Source organism: Macaca thibetana, chromosome 10, assembly GCF_024542745.1.
Source record: "Macaca thibetana thibetana isolate TM-01 chromosome 10, ASM2454274v1, whole genome shotgun sequence".
NCBI classification, from domain to species: domain Eukaryota; kingdom Metazoa; phylum Chordata; class Mammalia; order Primates; family Cercopithecidae; genus Macaca; species Macaca thibetana.
The window spans coordinates 62,734,174-62,754,615 of NC_065587.1; the positions used below are offsets into that span (position 1 = coordinate 62,734,174).

The 20,442-nt window shown below is 44.5% G+C and overlaps 2 protein-coding genes across 14 annotated transcripts in view; one reads left to right on the forward strand and one right to left on the reverse strand.

Moving 5' to 3' along the window:
- Positions 1–20,442, reverse strand: part of MANBAL (mannosidase beta like) — a 634,273-nt gene that overhangs the window by 144,181 nt on the left and 469,650 nt on the right. The gene's annotated exons all lie outside the window — the stretch shown is intronic.
- Positions 1–20,442, forward strand: part of MROH8 (maestro heat like repeat family member 8) — a 77,476-nt gene that overhangs the window by 6,683 nt on the left and 50,351 nt on the right. For all 5 annotated transcript variants that reach the window (XR_007729328.1, XM_050807036.1, XM_050807035.1 and 2 more), the window contains 6 exons: positions 982–1,127; positions 4,716–4,838; positions 12,622–12,701; positions 14,041–14,185; positions 15,107–15,202; positions 17,860–17,964. Coding sequence is in view for 4 of the 5 variants with exons in the window: in XM_050807036.1 (XP_050662993.1) it covers positions 982–1,127; positions 4,716–4,838; positions 12,622–12,701; positions 14,041–14,185; positions 15,107–15,202; positions 17,860–17,964 (695 nt within the window). In the remaining variant the exon portion in view is untranslated. The remainder of the gene's footprint in view (positions 1–981; positions 1,128–4,715; positions 4,839–12,621; positions 12,702–14,040; positions 14,186–15,106; positions 15,203–17,859; positions 17,965–20,442) is intronic.

Sequence of the window (20,442 nt, forward strand, 5' to 3'; positions counted from 1 at the left end):
AGCTGCGACTTGAAGGATGAGTAGGAGTTAGCAAGGCAAAGATAGATAAGGGAAGGTGGGGGAGAAGAAGGAGAAAAACTCAGGCAGAAGGAACAGCCCGTGCAAAGATCAGAATGAGAACATGGCTTCAATTATTGCAATTAGTGGATGATAGGAGTATGGCAGGAAGTGGGTAGAGTTTGCAGAAGAGGCATTCAAGAAATCAAAAAATATAAAAGTCGAGTGGTGGCCGGGCGTGGTGGCTCACGTCTGTAATCCCAGTACTTTGGGAGGCCGAGGCGGGTGGATCACCTGAGGTTAGGAGTTCGAGACTTTGCCTGGCCAACATAGCGAAACCCTGTCTCTACTAAAAATACAAAAATTACCCGGGGGTGGTGGCATATGCCTGTAATCCCAGCTACTTGGGAGTCTGAGGCACAAGAATCGCTTGAACCCAGGAGGCAGAGGTTGCAGTGAGCCAAGATTGCGCCACTGTACTCCAGCCTGAGCAACAGAGTGAGACTCTGTCTCAAAAAAAAAAAAAAAAAAAAAAAAAAAGAATGGTAAAAATCTTCAGATGAAAGAGGTGTTAAAGGGGAAGTACTACTGGGATCAGTTCTTTGCATGTATTACCTCATTTAATTGTTATAATAACCTTGTTTTACAGATGAGGAAACAGGTTTCAGGAGGCAAACTAACTTGATAAAGGTCATACAAGTAGTAAGTGGTAGAGCCAAGAGTCAAACTAGTCTCAAACTGAGATTTAAAGTCCGTGCCCTTAACCATTCTGCTACAGCTCAGTCCCAAAGGCTTTTGTAGCCTAGGAGGCCCTTAGAGAACATTGAATTTATAATTGAGAAAACTGAATCTAGGAGATAGGATGGGACTTGGTTAAGATCACAGGGCAAGTAGCAAAGGTGAGAGCCAGAGGTACTCCCCACTAAACCTCATCACTTTACATAGTACGGAGGCATCATCCAGTGTCTTTCTTTTCAATGTTAGACTTGGACATCCCTGACATCCCTGGACTCCATTGTGAGCCCCTGTCAGATAGCCCCAGACACCTGACCCGACAGGACCCGCTCAATGAGGCCATTGTTGACAAGCTGATCCAGTCCATCCAGAGGGGTTTCAGTGGTGAGCTAAAGGTATACACAAGCAATTTTTATGAGTTATCCAACTTATTCCTCCATTTAACAAATATTTTAAACATATTATTTCTCGATTATGCAAATAATTTTATATTATAGGTTATAAAACATGTTTATATTTATATTTATAATACATATATTTACATATATTTATACCTTATATGTTATGAAATTAATGTAAAAACAAAACCATAATAAAAATTAAAAGCTGATCTTCTCTAATTCCAGTCTCCTCAAATAACTACTGCTGACCTTTTATTTATTTTTTTTAGACTTTTTTTTTTTTCTGAGACAGTGTCTCACTCTGTCGCCCAGGCTGGAGTGCAGTGGCACGATCTCAGCTCACTGCAACCTCTGCCTCCCAGGTTCAAGCGATTCTCCTGCCTCAGCCTCCTGAGTAGCTGGGATTACAGGCACATGCCACCTTTGCCCAGCTAATTTTTGTAGTTTTAGTAAAGACGGGTTTTACCATGTTGGCCAAGCAGGTCTTGAACTCCTGACCTCAAGCAGTCAACCTGCCTTGGCCTTCCAAAGTGCTGGGATTACAGGCATGAGCCACTGTGCCCAGTCCTCTATGGCTTTTAAGTCCCATTCACCCAATCAACAAGTAATGAATGAACAGCTACCATTTATAAGGCACTGTGCTAGATGCAGGGAAGAAGTTGGAGTAGTAAGATTACAGACTTTTCACAGATAAACAAACTGAGCCACAAACAGACCAAGACCCTGTCTCAAAAAGTATAATACTATTCAGCAATAAAAGGAGGGAACTATTGATACAACAGCAGAGATGAATCGCAGAGGCATTGTGTTGAGTGAAAGAAACCAATCAGAAAAGGTTATAGACTGTGTGATTCCAGTTGTGTGACATTCTTGAAAAGACAAAACCATAGTGATGGAGAACAGATCAGTGATTCCTAGGAATTAGGGTGGGGAGAGGGTGTGACTAAAAAGGGATAGCAGGAGGGAAATTTAGGGGATGGTGGAACTGTTCCGTATCCTGATTGTGGTGATGGTTACACATGTGTATGTGTGTGTTATAACACATGGAACCATGTGCTCCCCACCAAAATCAGTTTTACTGTATGATACTTTTTTAAAAATCATGTTATCACTTTGTACCACATAAATATACACAACCATAGTTTGTCAATTTACCAACACACACACACACAAAAGAAACACACATACACACAGAGGCTCCGCTGGAAGGAGGATGAGGGAGACTTCAGGAATGCTGGTAATAATCTGTTGCTGGCTACAGGGTGTTTTTTGGTTTGTGAAAATCCACTGACCTGTACATTTTCTTTATGTAGAATACCAATGAAAAATAAAAGTAAAACATTTAAAGTCAGCATGTTGGCCTTCACTTTTGACTTCAGCTAATCATTATACTTCATATCAGCATGGTTTTCTTTCGATTTCTTTGTAGTTAATGAAGGGCTTGGATCGCTGCAGTGAATCGAAACAAAAAAAGCCCATTCCCTGCCTTGAGCTGATTCCACAGTCAATCAGGGAAATAGATTAATAAGAAGGTCATTATGTTGGAGGATCGCAAGTGCCATGATAGCAATTTATTCATGTGGTTTGTAGATACACTTAGAAAGGACACTGGACCAGCCAGTCGCAGTGGCTCACGCCTGTAATCCCAGCACTTTGGTAGGCCAAGGCGGGCGGATCACGAGATCAGGAGTTCAACACCAGCCTGGCTAACATGGTGAAACCCCCATCTCTATTAAAGATACAAAAAATTAGCCGGGCGTGGTGGCGGGCGCCTGTAATCCCAGCTACTCGGCAGGCTGAGACAGGAGAATAGCTTGAACCTGGGAGGCGGAGGTTGCAGTGAGCCGAGACCATGCCATTGCACTCCAGCCTGGGCAACAGGGTGAGACTCTGTCTCAAAAGAAAAAAGAGAAAGGACACTGGACCCTGCTTCAGGAGCAAACGCATTCTCCAAGTCTTAAGATATATAGAGATTTTTTTTTCTTTTTTGAGACAGAGTCTTGCTCTGTTGCCCAAGCTATAGTGCAGTGGCACATTTTGGCTCACCGCAACCTCCATCTCCCAGGTTCAAGTGCACCTGTAGTCCCAACTACTCGGGAGGCTGAAGTACAAGGATCCCATGAGCCCAGGAGATGTAGACTGCAGTGAGCGGTGATCTTGCCACTGCACTCCAGCCTGGATGACAGAGTGAGACCCTGTCTTAAAAAAAAAAAAAAAAAAAAAGGTTCTACGATAAATAGGTTTTATATAAATAATTAGAAAAAGAGGCCGGTTGCAGTGGCTCACACCTGTAATCCCAGTACTTTGGGAAGCCGAGGCAGGCGGATCATCTGAGGTCAGGAGTTCGAGACCATCCTGGCCAAGATGGTAAAACCCCATTTCTACTAAAAATACAAAAATTAGCTGGGTATGGTAGCACATGCCTATAATCCCAGCTACTTGGGAGGCTGCTGCAGGAGAATCATTTGAACCCAGGCACACCACTGCACTCCAGCCTGGGTGATAGAGCATGACTCCATCTCAAAAAAAAAAAGAAAAAGAGAGGCCAGGCGTGGTGGTTCACACCTGTCATCCCGGCACTTTGGGAGGCCAAGGCAGGCGGGTCACTTGAGCTCAGGAGTTTGAGACCAGCCTGGGCAACATAATACAAATAATTAGCTGGACGTGGTGGTGCGTGCCTGTGGTCCTAGCTACTTGGGAGGCTGAGGCGGGAGGATTGCTTGAGCCCAGGAGGTTGAGGCTGCAGTAAGCTGAGATCACACCACTGCACTCCAGCCTGGGCAACAGAGCAAGACCCTGTCTTTAAAAAATAATAATAAAAGAAAAAAGAAAAAGAGAATGTTAGTACTCAGATATTTTATTCTTCCAATCAGAACTTGGATTTTAATAGGAAATTTTAAAGGCAAAATAATGAATTTTTAATGATATCGAAAGAACTAGAAGTAACAGAATCAGAGAGGTCACCTTTAGGAAGCTTTTTTGTTTTCGAGGCAGAGTCTCACTCTGTCACCCAGGCTGGAGTGCACTGGCGCTGTCTCAGCTCACTGCAACCTCCACTTCCCGGGTTCAAGTGATTCTCGTGCCTTAGCCTCCCGAGTAGCTGGGACTACAGGCACGTGCCACCATGCCTGGCTCCTGTTTTGTATTTTTAGTAAAGACAGGATTTCACCATGTTGGCCACTCTGGTCTGGAACTCCTGACTTCAAGTGATCTGTCCACCTTGGCCTCCCAAAATGTTGGGATTACAGGCATGAGCCACTGTGCCCAGCCTAGGAAGCTTAATCAGGCAGCACTACCCAGGACAGGCAGGTAGAAAGCAAAGACTAAGAGTGGGGAGAGCCAGGATGGAACAAGAAGCTGAGAGGAGAGCTGAGGTCCCAAAGCAAGGCAGGGCCAGTAGACAAGGAATTTCACTGACATCTTCCATAATTTACTCATTCCTTGTAATAAAAGACTGATATTGGATTGAAAGAGATGTCAGATATTTAAAGCATTCCAAGAAACTTTTCAAAAGCTCTTCACAGTTATTCAAATAAGATTATAACATATAATTATATTTTTATCATTTTTCCACAAATTCAGGGTGAACTTGAAAAGCTGACATTCCTAGGATCTCTGTCTTCTCTCAGCCGAGCTTTACCTTATGATGAAACCACAGAATCATTCATTCACAGCCATATAGCAGACATTGTGCATACCTTAAATGTAAGTATTATGACCTTATCACAAATGACTGGGATCACGTAAATTCAGTGACTTGGCCGAAGCATTTGTTTAGTGGCTTCACCTATGTTATCAATTCACTTGAACTCTTCTCGTATCAGTATCTCCACATGGAGGAGCAGTATTCATGGCTACCCCACACATGTAATCACCCTTAAAAACCAATTAAAAGAAGAGTAAAAAGGACAGCAACAGCATTTGAATTTCTCAGCAAGGCCAATGCTACATTCTCATGAATCAAGCAGTAGTTCCCAGACAGTCCCCATAATCAAATGCCTAGGTTCGGCTGACAGCCCTGCCTCTTTATAACTGTGAAACTGTAGGAAATTACTTCACTTCTCAATGCCTCAGTTTCCTCATCTATAAAACAAGAATAGCTATATCTACTTCACAGAGCTATTGTGACCATTAAATTCAAAATAAATATAAGCCATGTACCTTGGTACCTAACACACATGACTGTATTATTGTTATCGTATTTTCTGCTGTTTGTACTGCCACCAACTCATCCGTTCGTTCACTCATTAAGTGCCTGACAGTTCCAGGAACTGTCTTGGGAATTTGGGCTACAAAGACAAAGAAGACAAAATCCCTATTTATGCAGCTAAGCAAGGTATAATAAAATGTCACAGGGACTGTGACAAGTTTAAATGGGCATATGGGGGTCACAGAGGAGACAGTGAATGGTCAGTTCCATGTCAAAGGATCCAGAAGGGCTTTGCAAAGGAGCTGATGCATTCAAGCAAGTACTTCTTGATGCTTTAGTTTTCTCGTCTGTGAAATGTCTCCTTCAGTTTCTCTAAAGCTTTAAAATTCCGATGTTGAAGTTTCTTACATACTCCAGGAATATGAGTAGTTCTTTCTCATATCACAGATTTATAAGGCTGATTAGACTGATAGCTTTTATAATTCAAGGCTAACCAGCTAACAGTTTTGAGTAATGGACAGTTATTAAGCACACTGTGGTGCTTTGATAAAGGTTACACATTTCCTGGAAACCTTAATCCTTGCCCTTGAAGGGTTTAGGATCCATCTGTAAGTAGCTACACTTCAAAAAGTAAATAGGTTGAGAACTATTCCAAATAATATATTAAGAAGAACACGATGGGCCGGGCACGGTGGCTTAAGCCCAGCGCCTTGGGAGGCTGAGACAGGCGGATCACGAGGTCAGGAGATCGAGACCATCCTGGCTAACACGGCGAAACCCCGTCTCTACTAAAAAGTACAAAAAAATTAGCCGGGCGAGGTAGTGGGCGCCTATAGTCCCAGCTACTCGGGAGGCTGAGGCAGGAGAATGGCGTAAAGCCAGGAGGCGGAGCTTGCAGTGAGCTGAGCTCCTGCCACTGCACTCCAGCCTGGGCGACAGTGCGAGACTCCGTCTCAAAAAAAAAAAAAAAAAAAAAAAAAAAAAGAACAGAATGATATAATACAGATTTAACAATAAAACGCGGCAGCTCATGCATGTAATTCCAGCACTCTGGGAGGCCAAGGTGGGCGAATCACTTGAGGTAAGGAGTTTGAGAGCAGCCTGGCCAACACGGTGAAACCCCGTCTCTACTAAAAATACAAAAAATAGCCAGGCATGGTGGCAGGCGCCTGTAATCTCAGCTTCTCCTGAGACAGGAGAATCGCTTAAACCTGGGAGGTGGAGGTTGCAGTGAGCTGAGATGACACCACGGCACTCCAGCCTGGGCAACAGAGCGAGACTCTGTCTCAAAAAAGAGAGAAAAAAAGAAACAAACAAACAAACAGTTTGAGACCAGTTTGGGCAATGTGGTAAAACTCAATCTCTAAAAAAAAATACAAAAATTAGCCAGGTGTGGTGGTGCATGTCTGTAGTCCCAGCTACTCAGAAGGCTAAGGTGGGAGGATCAGCTGAGTCCAGGAGACAGAGGTTGTAGTGAGCCGAGATCATGCCACTCTACTCCAGCCTGGGTGACAGAGTGACATCCCATCTTAAGAAACAAAACAAAACAAAAACCAAATGCAGCTTTCTACTTGGCTGTACTCCTTGGGAAAAGGGATATAGGCAACCACAGGATCATAGGACCCAGCCAGAGTGGCATGTTTCCAGAGCTCTATTTTCACCAGACTTGGCAACAATAGGTTGCCACATGGTTCAACCAGCCAGTCCATAAAATCCACAAATACAAGTCTCAACAGCAACAATGCACTGAATTGCACACTGAATTCTGCATTTGAATCTGTCCACCCAGTAATAAAATGCCTGCATCAGATGTCAACCAAAGTATAGACTGGCAAGGGATTCAGCCTAGAAGAGTTAAAGGTAGCTAGTATCCATGAGAAAATTGCATGGATCACTACAGCATTGCATAAGTCTACAAAGTCCCCACAGGCCCACACGGGGGTGCTGAAAAAGCACAGCTCCCAGCAACCAAGGGGAGAAGTGCCCAAGAGGAGAAGCAGTTCTGCTGAGGAACCGACAAGGAGGAAAAAGCCAGGGTCATTATAGAGAAAGAAAACTTTAAGGCATTTACCAGTGCTCGTGACCCAAACCAGTGCATGGCTCCAAGTATCCAAATGAAAAAAAGCCCGGGAAACCAACAACAGAAAGTGGAAGGAAGGGGAAAAAATTGTTATGGCACTTCACCAAATATTTTTCTTTTTTGTTTTTTTGTTTTTTTTTTGTTTTTGTTTTTCTGAGACAGAATCTGATTCTGTCACTCAGACTGGAGTGCAGTGGCACAATTTCGGGTTACTGCAACCTCCGCATCCCGGGTTCAAGTGATTCTCCTGCCTCAGCCTCCCAAGTAGCTGGGGTTACTGCAACCTCTGCATCCCGGGTTCAAGTGATTCTCCTGCCTCAGCCTCCCAAGTAGCTGGGATTACAGGCACCTGCCACTATACCCAGCTAATTTTGTGCAGTTTTATTAGAGACAGGGTTTCACAGTAGAGACCAGCCCAGGCTGGTCTTGAACTCCTGACCTCAGGTGATCTGCCTGCCTCAGCCTATCAAAGTACTGGGATGACAGGCATGAGTTCACCAAAAATTTCTAAATAAGCACATGAAAAGATGCTGATCATTGTGATTAGGGAAAGGCAAACTAAAACAACAGTAAGCTTCAACTATACACCTACTAAAATGGCTAAAATAAAGAAGAAAGGCAATACCAAATATTGGCAAGGATATGAAGCAACTAAAATTCTCATACGTTGCTGCCAGGAATGTGAAATGACACAACCACTTTGGAAAACAATTTGGCAGTTTCTTAAAAAGTGAAACATATACTTACCATATGACCCAGCAATTTCACTCCTAGGTAAAATGAAGCATATGTCCACACAAAGATGTATGCACAAATGTTCACAGCAGCTCTATATGTAAAAGCCAAACCCTAGAAGAAACCCAAGTGTTCATTAGCAGGTGAATGGATAAACAAATTGTGGTATTGTATATCCATATAATGGAATACTACTTGAGAATAAAAAGGAACTATGGAAATATGCTACAACTTGGAACAATCTCAAAATAGTTATGCTGAGTGAAAGAAGCCAAACATTTTAAAAAGAGGATATACTGCGTGATTCTATTTATATGAAATTTGAGAAGATGCCAATGCATCTATAGTGACAGCAGAGCAGCGGTAACCTAGAGGTGGAGGTTGAATGAGGAGGAGAAGGAGCGAGGAATTACAAAGTAGCACAAATAAACTTTTGGGAGTGATAGAAATGTTCATTCTCTTGAGGATGGTGATGGTTTCATGGATATATACATGTATCAAAAATCATCAAACTGTATGCTTTAAATATGTACAGTTTATTGTATATTGTAAAATATATACGATATGTAATATAATATAAAAATATACAATATATACAGTATATAATGTTGAGAACTTTCATGAAAAATAAAAAGAGCCTGGGTGTGGTAGCACCTGCCTGTAGTCCCAGTCACTCTGGAGGCTGAGGCAGGAGGAACGCTTGAGCCCAGAAGTTGGAGGCTGTAGTGAGCTATGATCGTGCTTATGAATAGCTAGTGCACTCCAGCCTCAGGAACATAGTAAGACCTCCATCTTTAAAGAAAGAGAGAGAGAGAGGGAAAGGGAGACAGAGAGAGGGAGAGAAGGAGGAGGGAGGGAGAGAAAAAGAGGGAGAGAGAAGGAGGGAGGGAGGGAAGGGAAGGGAAAGGGAGAAAGAAGAGGGAGGGAGGGAAGGTAGGAACAAAGGGGAAAGGAAGGAAGGAGAGAAAGAAAAAGGAAAGAAAAAGATGAAGGAAGGAAGGAGAGAAAGAGGAAAGAGAAAGAAAGGAAAGAGGAAGAAGAGAAAGAAAAAGACAAAGGAAAGAAAGAAAAAGAGAAAGAAAGAAAAGAAAGAAGAAAGAAAAGAAAAAAAGAAAAAGAGAAAGGAAGGAAGGAAAGGGAAGGGAGGCAGGCTGTGGCAACTGGGATATAAAGTGACAGCAGGATTAGGGTGAAATTAGTCCAGGTGGATCACTCGACTTTTGTTAAGACCTTTGAGACAGGCCAGGGCACAGTGGCTCACGTCTGTAATCCCGGCATTTTGGGAGGCTGAGGTGGGAGGATCACCTGATGTCAGGAGTTTGAGACCAGCCTGGCCAACATGGTGAAACCCCATCTCTACTGAAAATACAAAAATTAACCAGGCACGGTGGTAGGCACCTGTAGTCCCAGCTACTCAGGAGGCTGAGGCAGGAGAATCGCTTGAACTTGGGAGGCGGAGGTTGCAGTAAGCCAAGATCACACCATTGCACTCCAGCCTGGGCGACAGAGCCAGACTCTGTCTCACAAAAAACAAACAAACAACAACAACAAAAAAAGACCTTTGAGACAAAACTTCTGATTTTGTTTGGATTAGTTAGGATTCTTCAGGCACGAAACAAAAATCACCTCTGGCTCAAGTAAGTTACAAAAAAAGATGCTGGGATCTCTCTCTTAGACTCTCAGAGGTTTAAACAAGTCTCCAGAAAAGTAAGCTCCGGGACAGCTCCAGAGGTCTCAGAGGCAGGGGCTTCGCTACCATCACCATGACTCAACCCTGTAGCAACTCCTGCTTTGTGCCTGTGACTGTAAGATTCCAAATTCTGCAAGAGAAAATCTGATTGACCCAGACTGGTCTGTTCCCCACCCTGCATCAATAAGGTTTGCCGGGGGACAAGATCATGTAGTAATGATATGACTTCTGGGTGTCCCACCCTGCGTTTTGGAGGCATTCCCAGGGAGAAGGGGTGATTGCTGTGATCTGGGCAGTCACCCAGGAAGTTCCTGCTACACACATACTCTACTAACAAAAAATACCCTCTCACTTCTGAATTCCCTGTAGAGGCTAGCATAACTGTGAACAAATAATAAACCTTCAATATCCAACTGATTAAATAAAGAAAAGATGATTCTGGCAGAAGTGGATCAAGTCAATTGAAGTCAGAGGGGATTGCAAGCCTGGGGCTTCAGCTAAGAGATGCTGCTTTCATCCACATGAAGGTGTATGGCTCCAGGAATGGAGAGTCACAGAAACCGTGCAGAGCAGGGGGTGGCTGATGCTATAACTAATGGGATGTAGGGCTTGAACAAAAGAAAAAAAGCATAAATCACCTTTTTAGTGAGCCCTGGGAAAGGGAACAATTGACAACTATTATAGGACAGGAAGCTGTGTTCTTTGCACGGGGACCACAGTGAACTGACTTTAATGCCAAAATTCTGGGGATGTTAGTGGCTGTGCCCTTGAGATAACCGGATGCAGTCGAGTAGAGCCCTGGGAGAGCTGTCAGGGCTGAAGACAGAGTCTTAGGCTTCATCCCTTCCAGACTATAAAACCACAAGAATAAATGCACTCCTTGAGGAAAAAAGGAAAGAAAGCAGCAGCCCACCAGCAAGATCGGAGTCAGACCAGAGCTGGAAAGTAAGAGGAGAAAAACTCAGAGAGGGAACCTTGTAGTGTTTATTGAGCACTTACTGCATCCTAAGTTTTTTTGTTGTTTTTGAGATGGAGTTTCACTCTCGTTGCCCAGGCTGGAGTACAATGGCACCATCTCAGCTCACTGCAACCTCTGCCTCCCGAGTTCGAGTGATTCTCCTGCCTCAGCCTCCCTAGTAGCTGGGACTACAGGCACACACCACCATGCCTGGCTAATTTTTGTACTTTAAGATGAGACGGGGTTTCACCATGTTGGCCAGGCTGATCTCGAACTCCTGACCTCAGGTGATCCACTTGCCTCAGCCTCCCAAAGTGCTTGGATTACAGGCACGATCCACCGCGCCTGGCCTGCATCCTAAGTTCCTAGTGAGATCTTTTTGGTTGCAGGTAAGAGAAATCCTCTAGAAGCAGCTGAAGCGCAAAAGGTGAGATTTGTTCTAAGGATCACTGAGTGTTTCCCAGAACACCTTGACAGGAGGAGCAGCCTGACCCAGGAAGGGAATGAATCTAGAAAATAAATAGCTTCCACATACTCAAGGAGAACTTTCAATCTCGTTTTTGCTCCTTTGTATGAATTTCCATTTCTCCTCTCTCTCTCTCTCTCTCTCTCTCTCTCTCTCTCCCCCTGCCCCCACCCCGTCTCCCTCTCCTCCATCTTTTCTCCCCAAAATTGGCCCTCTCAGTTGCCTTATTCATAGGGACCAGTGCTTCCAAATTTTAAATTTTTTCCTTTAGAAGACCATCCAGACTGAGATTGAAGCTCTGTGTCCCAGTTCCAGATTCCAGAGAGAGTCTAATAGACCTTGGTGTCTACTCTGGGACAGATGAGCTGTGGCCAGTGGGACAGAACGACCTAGCAGACACGTAACTTTGAGGTGCCCATTTCTATGGGTTGGGGACAGTCCCCAGAGGGGCCTGGTGGACAGTCCAGCAAGGCTTCTGCTACAGTCTTTTTTTTTTTTTTTTTTTTTTTTTGAGACAGAGTTTCACTCTTTCCCCCAGGCTGGGGTGCAGTGGTGTGACTTCGGCTCACTGGAACCTCCACCTCCCGGGTTCCAGCGATTCTCCTACCTCAGCCTCCCGAGTAGCTGGGATTGTAGGCACCTGCTTTCGAACTCCTGACCTCAGGTGATCCACCCTCCTCAGCCTCCCAAAGTGCTAGGATTACAGGCGTGAGCCACTGCATCCGGTCAGCTACAGTCATTTACATCAGCTCATTTTCTCTGTACAGATAAGGCAACTCAGGCACAGGGAATTAAACGACACATTCCGGCTCACACAGTGAGTGAGCGGCAGAGCCAGTGCGCAGCCCAGGGACTGTCCCACTCCAAAGCCCCTGCTTATCACTCCAGCACAGTAAGGCAGCTTTCCCTCTGCCAGTTTGTAATTTGGAAAGTTGTTCTTTTTCCAGGACAAGTAACTCAGAATATTAGACGTGATTGTAGAGAGATGGCTGGTTTAGTGGAGGAGGAGTTAGAATGCCTAAACTAGAAATAATCCCTGGTGATAAAAAGAACGAATAACAGACACTAACAATTACACAGCACTGCTGGGTGTCATGAATTTGCTCAGTGAGTACTCACAGCCACCCCATGGAGGTAAGTATTACTGTTTTCTGGTTTTACAGATGAGCAAACTGAGGCACAAGGAGGTTAAATAATTTGTGTCAGCTCAAACAGCTGGTAAGAGGCAGAGCCAGGGTCTGGGGTCTGGCTCAAGAGAATAAACCCCTATCCCTGTCACTGTCCTGCTGCCAGGCATCTAGGGCCTAAGAGCAGGGCTGGCTGAAGGACCTGTTGTGGTTCTTGCTGGCCACCCACTCTCTGATCATCGCTGGCCTAATGAATGGGTACTTTCTCAACTCTCACTGCAGGTACTGGTACAAGAGGAGCGCCCACATTCTCTGTCCAGTCTCGTGCGCCAGGAGGTCTTTGTCACCATCGCTGATCTCAGGTGATGCCCACATGCCCCTTACACAGGCATCTTGGTTCCACTCAGGGCCAATGCCAGGTCCAACTGACATGACCCTTTTTTTTTTTTTTTAAATGGAGTCTCTCTCTCTGTCCCCCAGGCTGGAGTGCAGTGGCATGATCTTGAGTCACTGCAACCTCTGCCCCCTGGGTTCAAGCAGTTCTCCTGCCTCACTCAGCTTCCCGAGTAGCTGAGATTACAGGTGTGTACTACCATGCCTGGCTAATTTTTGTATTTTTAGCAGAGACGGGGTTTTGCCATGTTGGCCAGGCTCGTCTCAAATTCCTGACCTCAAGTGATCCACCTGCCTCAGCTTCCAAAAGTGCTGGGATTACAGGCATGAGCCACTGCACCTGGCCGTGATCCATATTTTTAACTTTTGGAAACTGTTCATATAGAAAAGAGGGGCCCGGCGCGGTGGCTCAAGCTTGTAATCCCAGCACTTTGGGAGGCCGAGATGGGCGGATCACGAGGTCAGGAGATCGAGACCATCCTGGCTAACACGGTGAAACCCCGTCTCTACTAAGAAATACAAAAAATAGCTGGGCGAGGTGGCAGCGCCTGTAGTCCCAGCTACTCGGGAGGCTGAGGCCGGAGAATGGCGTGAACCCAGGAGGCGGAGCTTGCAGTGAGCTGAGATCCGGCCACTGCACTCCAGCCTGGGCTACAGAGCGAGACTCCGTCTCAAAAAAAAAAAAAAAAAAAAGAAAAGAAAAGAGGAAGCTAAATCTGTGTTTTTGAGTAAGCACTTTGATTTCATATATGCCACTATCCATATCTGAAAGACTTTATTGGAATCTCTTTGGAGTTCAGTTTTATCCAAAGTATATTTGGCGGGAAGTTACTCCCATATATGTTTCATGACATTAGAGTTCCGACTTCTAAGAAACTTGGAAGTGCTGCCTGTTGTTTACCTCTCAGAGAGTTATATGGTAGTGATTAAACTGATCAAAGGCCCTGAGAAGTTTTGTGGTTAAAAAGTTCTTTAACTAGATTCAACCCATGATTCCCCAAATGAACATTCAGCAGAATGTGCTTTGGAAAATTGTGGCTTACTACGTTAGACTGTAGCAGGCTTCCCCCTGTGGCTGAACTGAAGGGAAGCCTGGAAGGATATTATTCCAGTAACTTCTTGGGGGAAAACTCTTCCTCTAACCTTTTGTGAGATTTATCTGAACAGGCTGACAAGCTATGCCATTTATCTCTCCCATCAGAACAGTACACCAGCCTGTCTACCCTTTCCTTTTTAGTTGATCTCTGCTTATCAATATCAAATCAAACCTTCTTCCCAGCTTGCTGTTCCCAAACTGTCTTTTCTTAGTTACCAAGATGTCCATTTGCTGTTTGGCTCTGAAGATCGAGCTGAGTTGTTCAGTCTTGTCATCAAGAGTATAATCACTCTGCCCTCTGTAAGGACTCTCACCCAGATACAGGAAATCATGCCCAATGGGACCTGCAACACAGAGGTAACTCATGCTTTGCTTTAGCAACTTTCCATCCACAGGGTCAACTGATCTTGGCCTTTGGAGAGTGCATTTGATATTTTGAAACTGGACAAAAACCATAAGCTAAATCTGGCAAATAAAATAGGTGGCTAAATTAGAAGATAGCTTCTTTCAACCCTTCATTTTGTTTTCTTTCCTTTTCCCTTTATTCTTTCCCTCTTTTTGGCTTTAAAATAAGGTGGGAGCACTCGCTTGTATGCTTAACATTTATTTAAGCATACAATATGCCATATATCATCATATGCCAAAAATTATGATAGGCAGTAGGAATACAGCAGTCCAGTCCCACTCACGGAGCTTACATTCTAGTGCAGAGAGAAAAACTGTTGATACATAAATATAAGATGTCAGCTGATAATAAGTGTTATGAAAATGTAAAGCAGGGAAAGAGCAAGATAAAGAGCCCTGAGGTTGGGAGGCACATGGGTGGTCAGGCAAAGCCTTCATAATGGGGTGATAATTGAAAGAAGAGAGGTGTGGGTATGTCTGGAGAGAAAACTTTCAAGCAGAGGACAGGGTACGTGCAGGCCTTGATCTCTTCTTCAGTGGCAAATAAACTGGTTGGTCAAGCAGTTACCCAAGAGAACTTTATTCCCCTCTGTTTGAAGATATCAGAAAGAGTCACAAGCCAACTTTAAAGAATCTTAGTGACCCCTAAGCCGTTAAGACTCAGTCAGCTGTGATCCCTCTAATGCCGAGGCGTCCGTTTGAAATGAACATGTACTCCTTTTTACCTCATGCCACAAACAATCTACTAGTGCCTTTACACTGGTTCTGCAACTTTGAGTAAAGTCTTAGGGTCACATGAAGAGCATCCCAACTGTCCCATGCTAGGGGAACTTCACGTGGGGTGGGAGCATTGCTGATCCTGTGCCTTTTCAGTGTCTTTACAGGCAGACATTTCAGGCGTTCTCTGAGATGCTCCAGAGTTTGGTGGTAAAAGACCCATATTTGGAAAATCTTGACACCATTATTAAGGTAAACAAGATATCAAGGGAGAATGGGAAATGGTTCCTATTAACTGGTGAAAGTGGGAGATGAAAATGTGGAAGGATTCAATGTAAGAGGCAGCACAGTAAAGAGTATCAGCTATCAACTTTGAGTCAGAGACTTGGGTTCAAATGCTGACTCTGCCATTCATTGGTTACAAGTCCTCCCTCTAGAAATTCTGCAAGGAATTTGCTTGCTCAGAGTTGCATTTCTTCACATTTACATGGAGATAATAATTACTGTGAATATTGAATAAATGACCTTCAATAAATTGTTTGTTTATTTTCAGAGACAGAGTCTTGCTCTATTGCCCAGGCTGGGGTGCAGTGGCACCATTATAGCTCCCAGCCGCCTCGAATTCTTGGCCTCAAGTTATCCTCCCACCTCAGCCTCCCAAAATGCTGGGATTATAGGCATGAGCTACTGCACCCAGCTACAATAAATTGTTTAAATGGTTGCTATAATTATTCTTTAAATTAGTATTCCTGGGGGTGGGGCACAGTGTTTCACGCCTGTAATCCCAGCACTTTGGGAGGCCAAGGTGGGGGGATCACTTGAGGCCAGGAGTTTGAGACCAGCCTCGCCAACATGGCGAAACCCTGACTCTACTAAAAAAAAAAAAAAAAAAAAAAGCCAGGAGTGGTGGTGCACACCTGTAATCCCAGCTACTCAGGAGGCTGAGGCACGAGAATCACTTGAACACAGGAGGCAGAGGTTGCAGTGAGCAGAGATCATAGCACTACACTCCAGCCTGGGTGACAGAGAGAGACTGTCTCAAAAAAAAAAAAAATTATTATTCCTTACTAGCATAGAAGGGTTTTATTCAGTGACGAGGGAAGGGTCAGCCTCAAGAGTTAGTAAGGCCAGGCATGGTGGCTCATGCCTGTAATCCCAGCACTTGGGGAGGCCAAGGCAGGCAAATCAATCATTTGAGGTCAGGAGTTTGAGACCAGCCTGGCTAACATGGTAAAAACCTGTCCCTACTAAAAATGCAAAATTAGCCAGGCGTGGTGGCACATGCCTGTAGTCCCAGCTACTCGGGAGACTGAGGCAGGAGAATTGCTTGAACCCAGGGGTGGAGGTTGCAGTGAGCCAAGATTGTGCCACTGTACTCCAGCCTAGGTGGTAGAGTGAGATGACTTCTCAAAAACAAAACAAAAAAAGAGCTAGTAAATAAGTAGCTTCCTACCAGATGGTACTCAAAGATTGTAATGACCAACTGCTCTGACCTGCACCTGTTCCTATATATGCTGTTCCATCACTAGAGACTGATTCATTGGCATTCACTGACTACGTTCAGGTATCTTGCTCTCCTACCCTTTTTTTACTGTTGTTGTTTTTATTTTTCTTACCCTTTTTTAAGATATAAATATCCCAGAAAGGAATAACCCTTTAAGCTATTATTAATCGTTTGCACCCAAATGATGCATTTATTGTTGTCCTAACTGACAAGCAAGGCACAAAGACCTAGGCAGTTGGGTAGTTTGGCTGCTTCAGAAGCTTATTTTCTAGCTTATTTTCTTAAATGCTTTGATGGGCATTTATTCTTGTCCTAACTGACCTTAGTACTATTTCTCATTCCTCTTTTATTTGTACGTTAGCATACCAGCCAGATTGGGTTTCTCCTCTCTATCCAATTGTACTTTGTACTTTCCTGCTTTGGCAGCTTAATTCAAGCCTTTCTTTTTTTCTTTTTTTGAGACAGGATCTTGCTCTGTCACTTAGGCTGGATTACAGTGGTGCGATTTCAGCTCACTGCAGTCTCCAGCTCTTGGACTCAAGCAGTCACCCCACCTCAGCCTCCCAAGCAGCTGGGACTACAGGCGCATGCCACCATGCCCAGCTAATTTTTGTATTTTTTTGTAGAGATGGGGTTTCACCATGTTGCCCAGGCTGGTCTCCAAATCCTGGGCTCCATCTGTATAATCCCTCCCGCCGTGCTGGGATTACAGGCATGAGCAACCACACCTGGCTGTCCTCAGAGTTAAACTTTAATATCAGTAGCATGTTATTAACTTTATTTCTTTCCAAAGCAGATTTGAAAGGGCTAAAAACATTCAAAAGTACAGAATAATTAATTGAAGAATTGGGCTGAAGAGAAAATAAGTCTAGAAAATAAGCTCTAGCCAGGCATAGTGGCTCACACCTGTAATCCCAGCACTTTGTGGGGCCAAGGCGGGTGGGTCACCTGAGATCAGGAGTTCAAGATCAGCCTGGCCAACACGGTGAAACCCCATCTCTACAAAAATACAGAAATTAGCCGAGCGTGGTGGCGGGTGCCTGTAGTCCCAGCTACTCGAGAGGCTGAGGCAAGAGAATCACTTGAAATCAGGAGGCGGAGGTTGCAGTGAGTTGAGATCATGCTATTGCACTCCAGCCTGGGCAACAGAGCGAGACTCCATCTCAAAAAGAAAAGAAAAAAAAAAGAAGAAGCTCCTAAGCTCCTATATAACAACCAAACCACCCACCACCCATGTCTTTGTGGCTCGCTTGGCATAGCACCCGAGCTATAATAGCATTTAGCAAAGTATTTTCAGATCAGTAGCAACATGGAACTTGTCTCTCTACATTTCTTTCTAAACACAATAAAGATGGTATCCCAAATCTTCCTGATAAGCCATTTAGCCTCCCTTTGTTTCTCACAGCACTTGGACCCCTGGTTACAGTCAGTCAAAGACCATGAGCGGGAACGGGCCACGGCCAGTATGACTCAGGTTCTGAAGTGCTTATCCAGACATCTCAGCTTGAAGGTGAGCAGCCCTTCAGTTGCAGAGGAGGAAAGATCCAAAGCCATTCCCTCTCTGCCTATTTCCCCTCCTCTTTGTGACTCCCCAGGCTGGTTCTGTGTCCCCTTCGTGCTCATGTACTATCATAGCACTTAGCATTGTCTTCATATCTGCTCTTCTCCTGAGCAGCTTGGGGCCAGTTGCTGTGTTGATTAATCTTTGCATCCCCATTGCTTAGCACAACAGCTGGAACATAATGATATAGTAACTATAACCTGAAAATACCTGAGGCCCACGGTGGCCTAGTGTCTGTATAGTATTATATTTCAGTACAGCAGGCAAATTTAAATAAATCGACTTCAGTATCTCCCAGCAACTCAGAGCATGATACTAGAGCACCTCTTTTCAGATCCTCACATTTCTCTTTCTCTCTCTCACTTCTCAGTTCTGAGTCATCTCCCCTATGGCATCTCATTATTATTATTATCATTATTCAAGGCAGGGTCTTGATCCATCACTCAGGCTGGAGTGCAATGGGGCCATCGTAGCTCACTGCAGCCTTGAACTCCTGGCCTCAAGCAATCTTCCTGCCTCAGCCTTCCAAGTAGCTGGGACTACAGCCACACGCCACCACGCCTGGCTAATTTTTAAAATTTTCTGTGGGCTGGGCACGGTGGCTAACGCCTGTAATCCCAGCACTTTGGGAGGCCAAGGCAGGTGGATCACGAGGTCAGGAGATCGAGATCATCCTGGCTAACATGGTGAAACCCTGTCTCTACAAAAAAAAAAAAAAAAAATTAGCTGAGCGTGGTGGCGGGCACCTGTAGTCCCAGCTACTTGGGAGGCTGAGGCAGGAGAATGGTGTGAACCCGGGAGGCAGAGCTTGTGGTGAACTGAGATTGCGCCACTGCACTCCAGTCTGGGTGACAGAGCAAGACTCCGTCTCAAATAAAAACAATTTTTTTTTTTTTGTAGAGATGGGGTCTCGCTTTGTTGTCCAGGCTGGTGTTGACTCCTGGCTTCAAGTAATCCTCCTGCCTCAGCCTCCCAAAGCACTGGGATTACAGGCATGAGCCACTGCACCCAGCCTTATCTCTTTTTAAAAAATCTCCTTGAATTGCTTGAACCTGGGCGACAGAGGTTGCAATGAGCCAAGATCATGCCACTGCACTCCAGCCTGGGCAACAAAGAGCAAAACTCCATCTCAAAAACAAACAAACAAACAAACAAACACACAAACAAAAAAGTCTTTATTTTTCACTCACTCACTCACTTCTTGGTTGAGAATCCTCTCCGTAACTCCTAACAAGAATTCCTCAAAACTTCGTTCCTCCTTCCTGGGTCTACTCCTTTTTCTACCTGATAATCTCTTTGCCCTTCCCTGAGCAGGTTTTCTAGCCATTGGAGTGTCTCCTGTCTCCATCGATCATTTCTCCAACCTGCATAGTAAGGCCTGGGAATTGGAAGAGAGGTTGGTAGGGTAGGAATGCTAGGTCCTTATACCAAAATTTTCCTTAGATAATTTGTTCTTTTCTTTTCTTTTCTCTTTTCTTCTCTTTTCTTTTCTTTTTTATCTTTTTCCCTTTTTTTTTCCCTCCCCAAAGCACAAGAGGGAAGATACTTTTTTGTTCCTGATACAGATGTTCTAACAGTCATGTTTAAAAGGACTGTATTCCAGTCGGTCCTTTATTTCTCACATTGAAACGATATCCAAACTTACTAAAGTAAGTGCAGCCCCTCCAACTATGCTACTTCCTTTTTTCTCTTTAGTGAATAAAAGCAAGTAACTTCTGGCCATCACTGACTACCCTATTATTCTATACCAACAATGCATTGTTCTTCCTTCCACAACCCTCGACCTCTAATTTTGGCAACAGATTAAAGAGGAGAGTTTCAGATGATTCCCTCCTATACGTTAATCTCTCTCCAAGTCCTGGAGATCTTCCTTAGGGTATTTTTTTCCTGGAAAGAGTTGCAAATATGGGGCCGGGAGGAGTAGCTTATGTCTGCAATCCCAGCACTTTAGGAGGCCGAGGCAAGTGGATCACTTGAGCTCAGGAGTTCGAGACCAGCCTGGCCAACACGGTGAAACCCCATCTCTATTAAAAATACAAAAATTAGCCAGGCGTGGTGGCGGGCACCTGTAATCCCAGCTATCCAGGAGGCTGAGGCAGGAAAATCACTTGAAGCTGGGAGATGGAGGCTGCAGGGAGCTGAGATGATACCACTGAACTCCAGCCTGGGCTACAGAGCAAGACTCCATCTCAAAAAAAATAAAACAAAACAAAAAAACAGAGAGAGAGAGATGCAAATATGAGAGTGGTTAACCTGGGTGCCACTGGGGTCTGTGAACATCCACAAGTTGTCTGCAGAGTGTGCAGTATGTGGTGCGGTGCAGTCTTCTGGGTTTTCCTTTTTTTTTTTTTTTTTTTTTGAGACAGGATCTCATTCTGTCACCTAGGCTGTAGTACAGTGGCATGATCATGGCTCACTGAAGCCTTG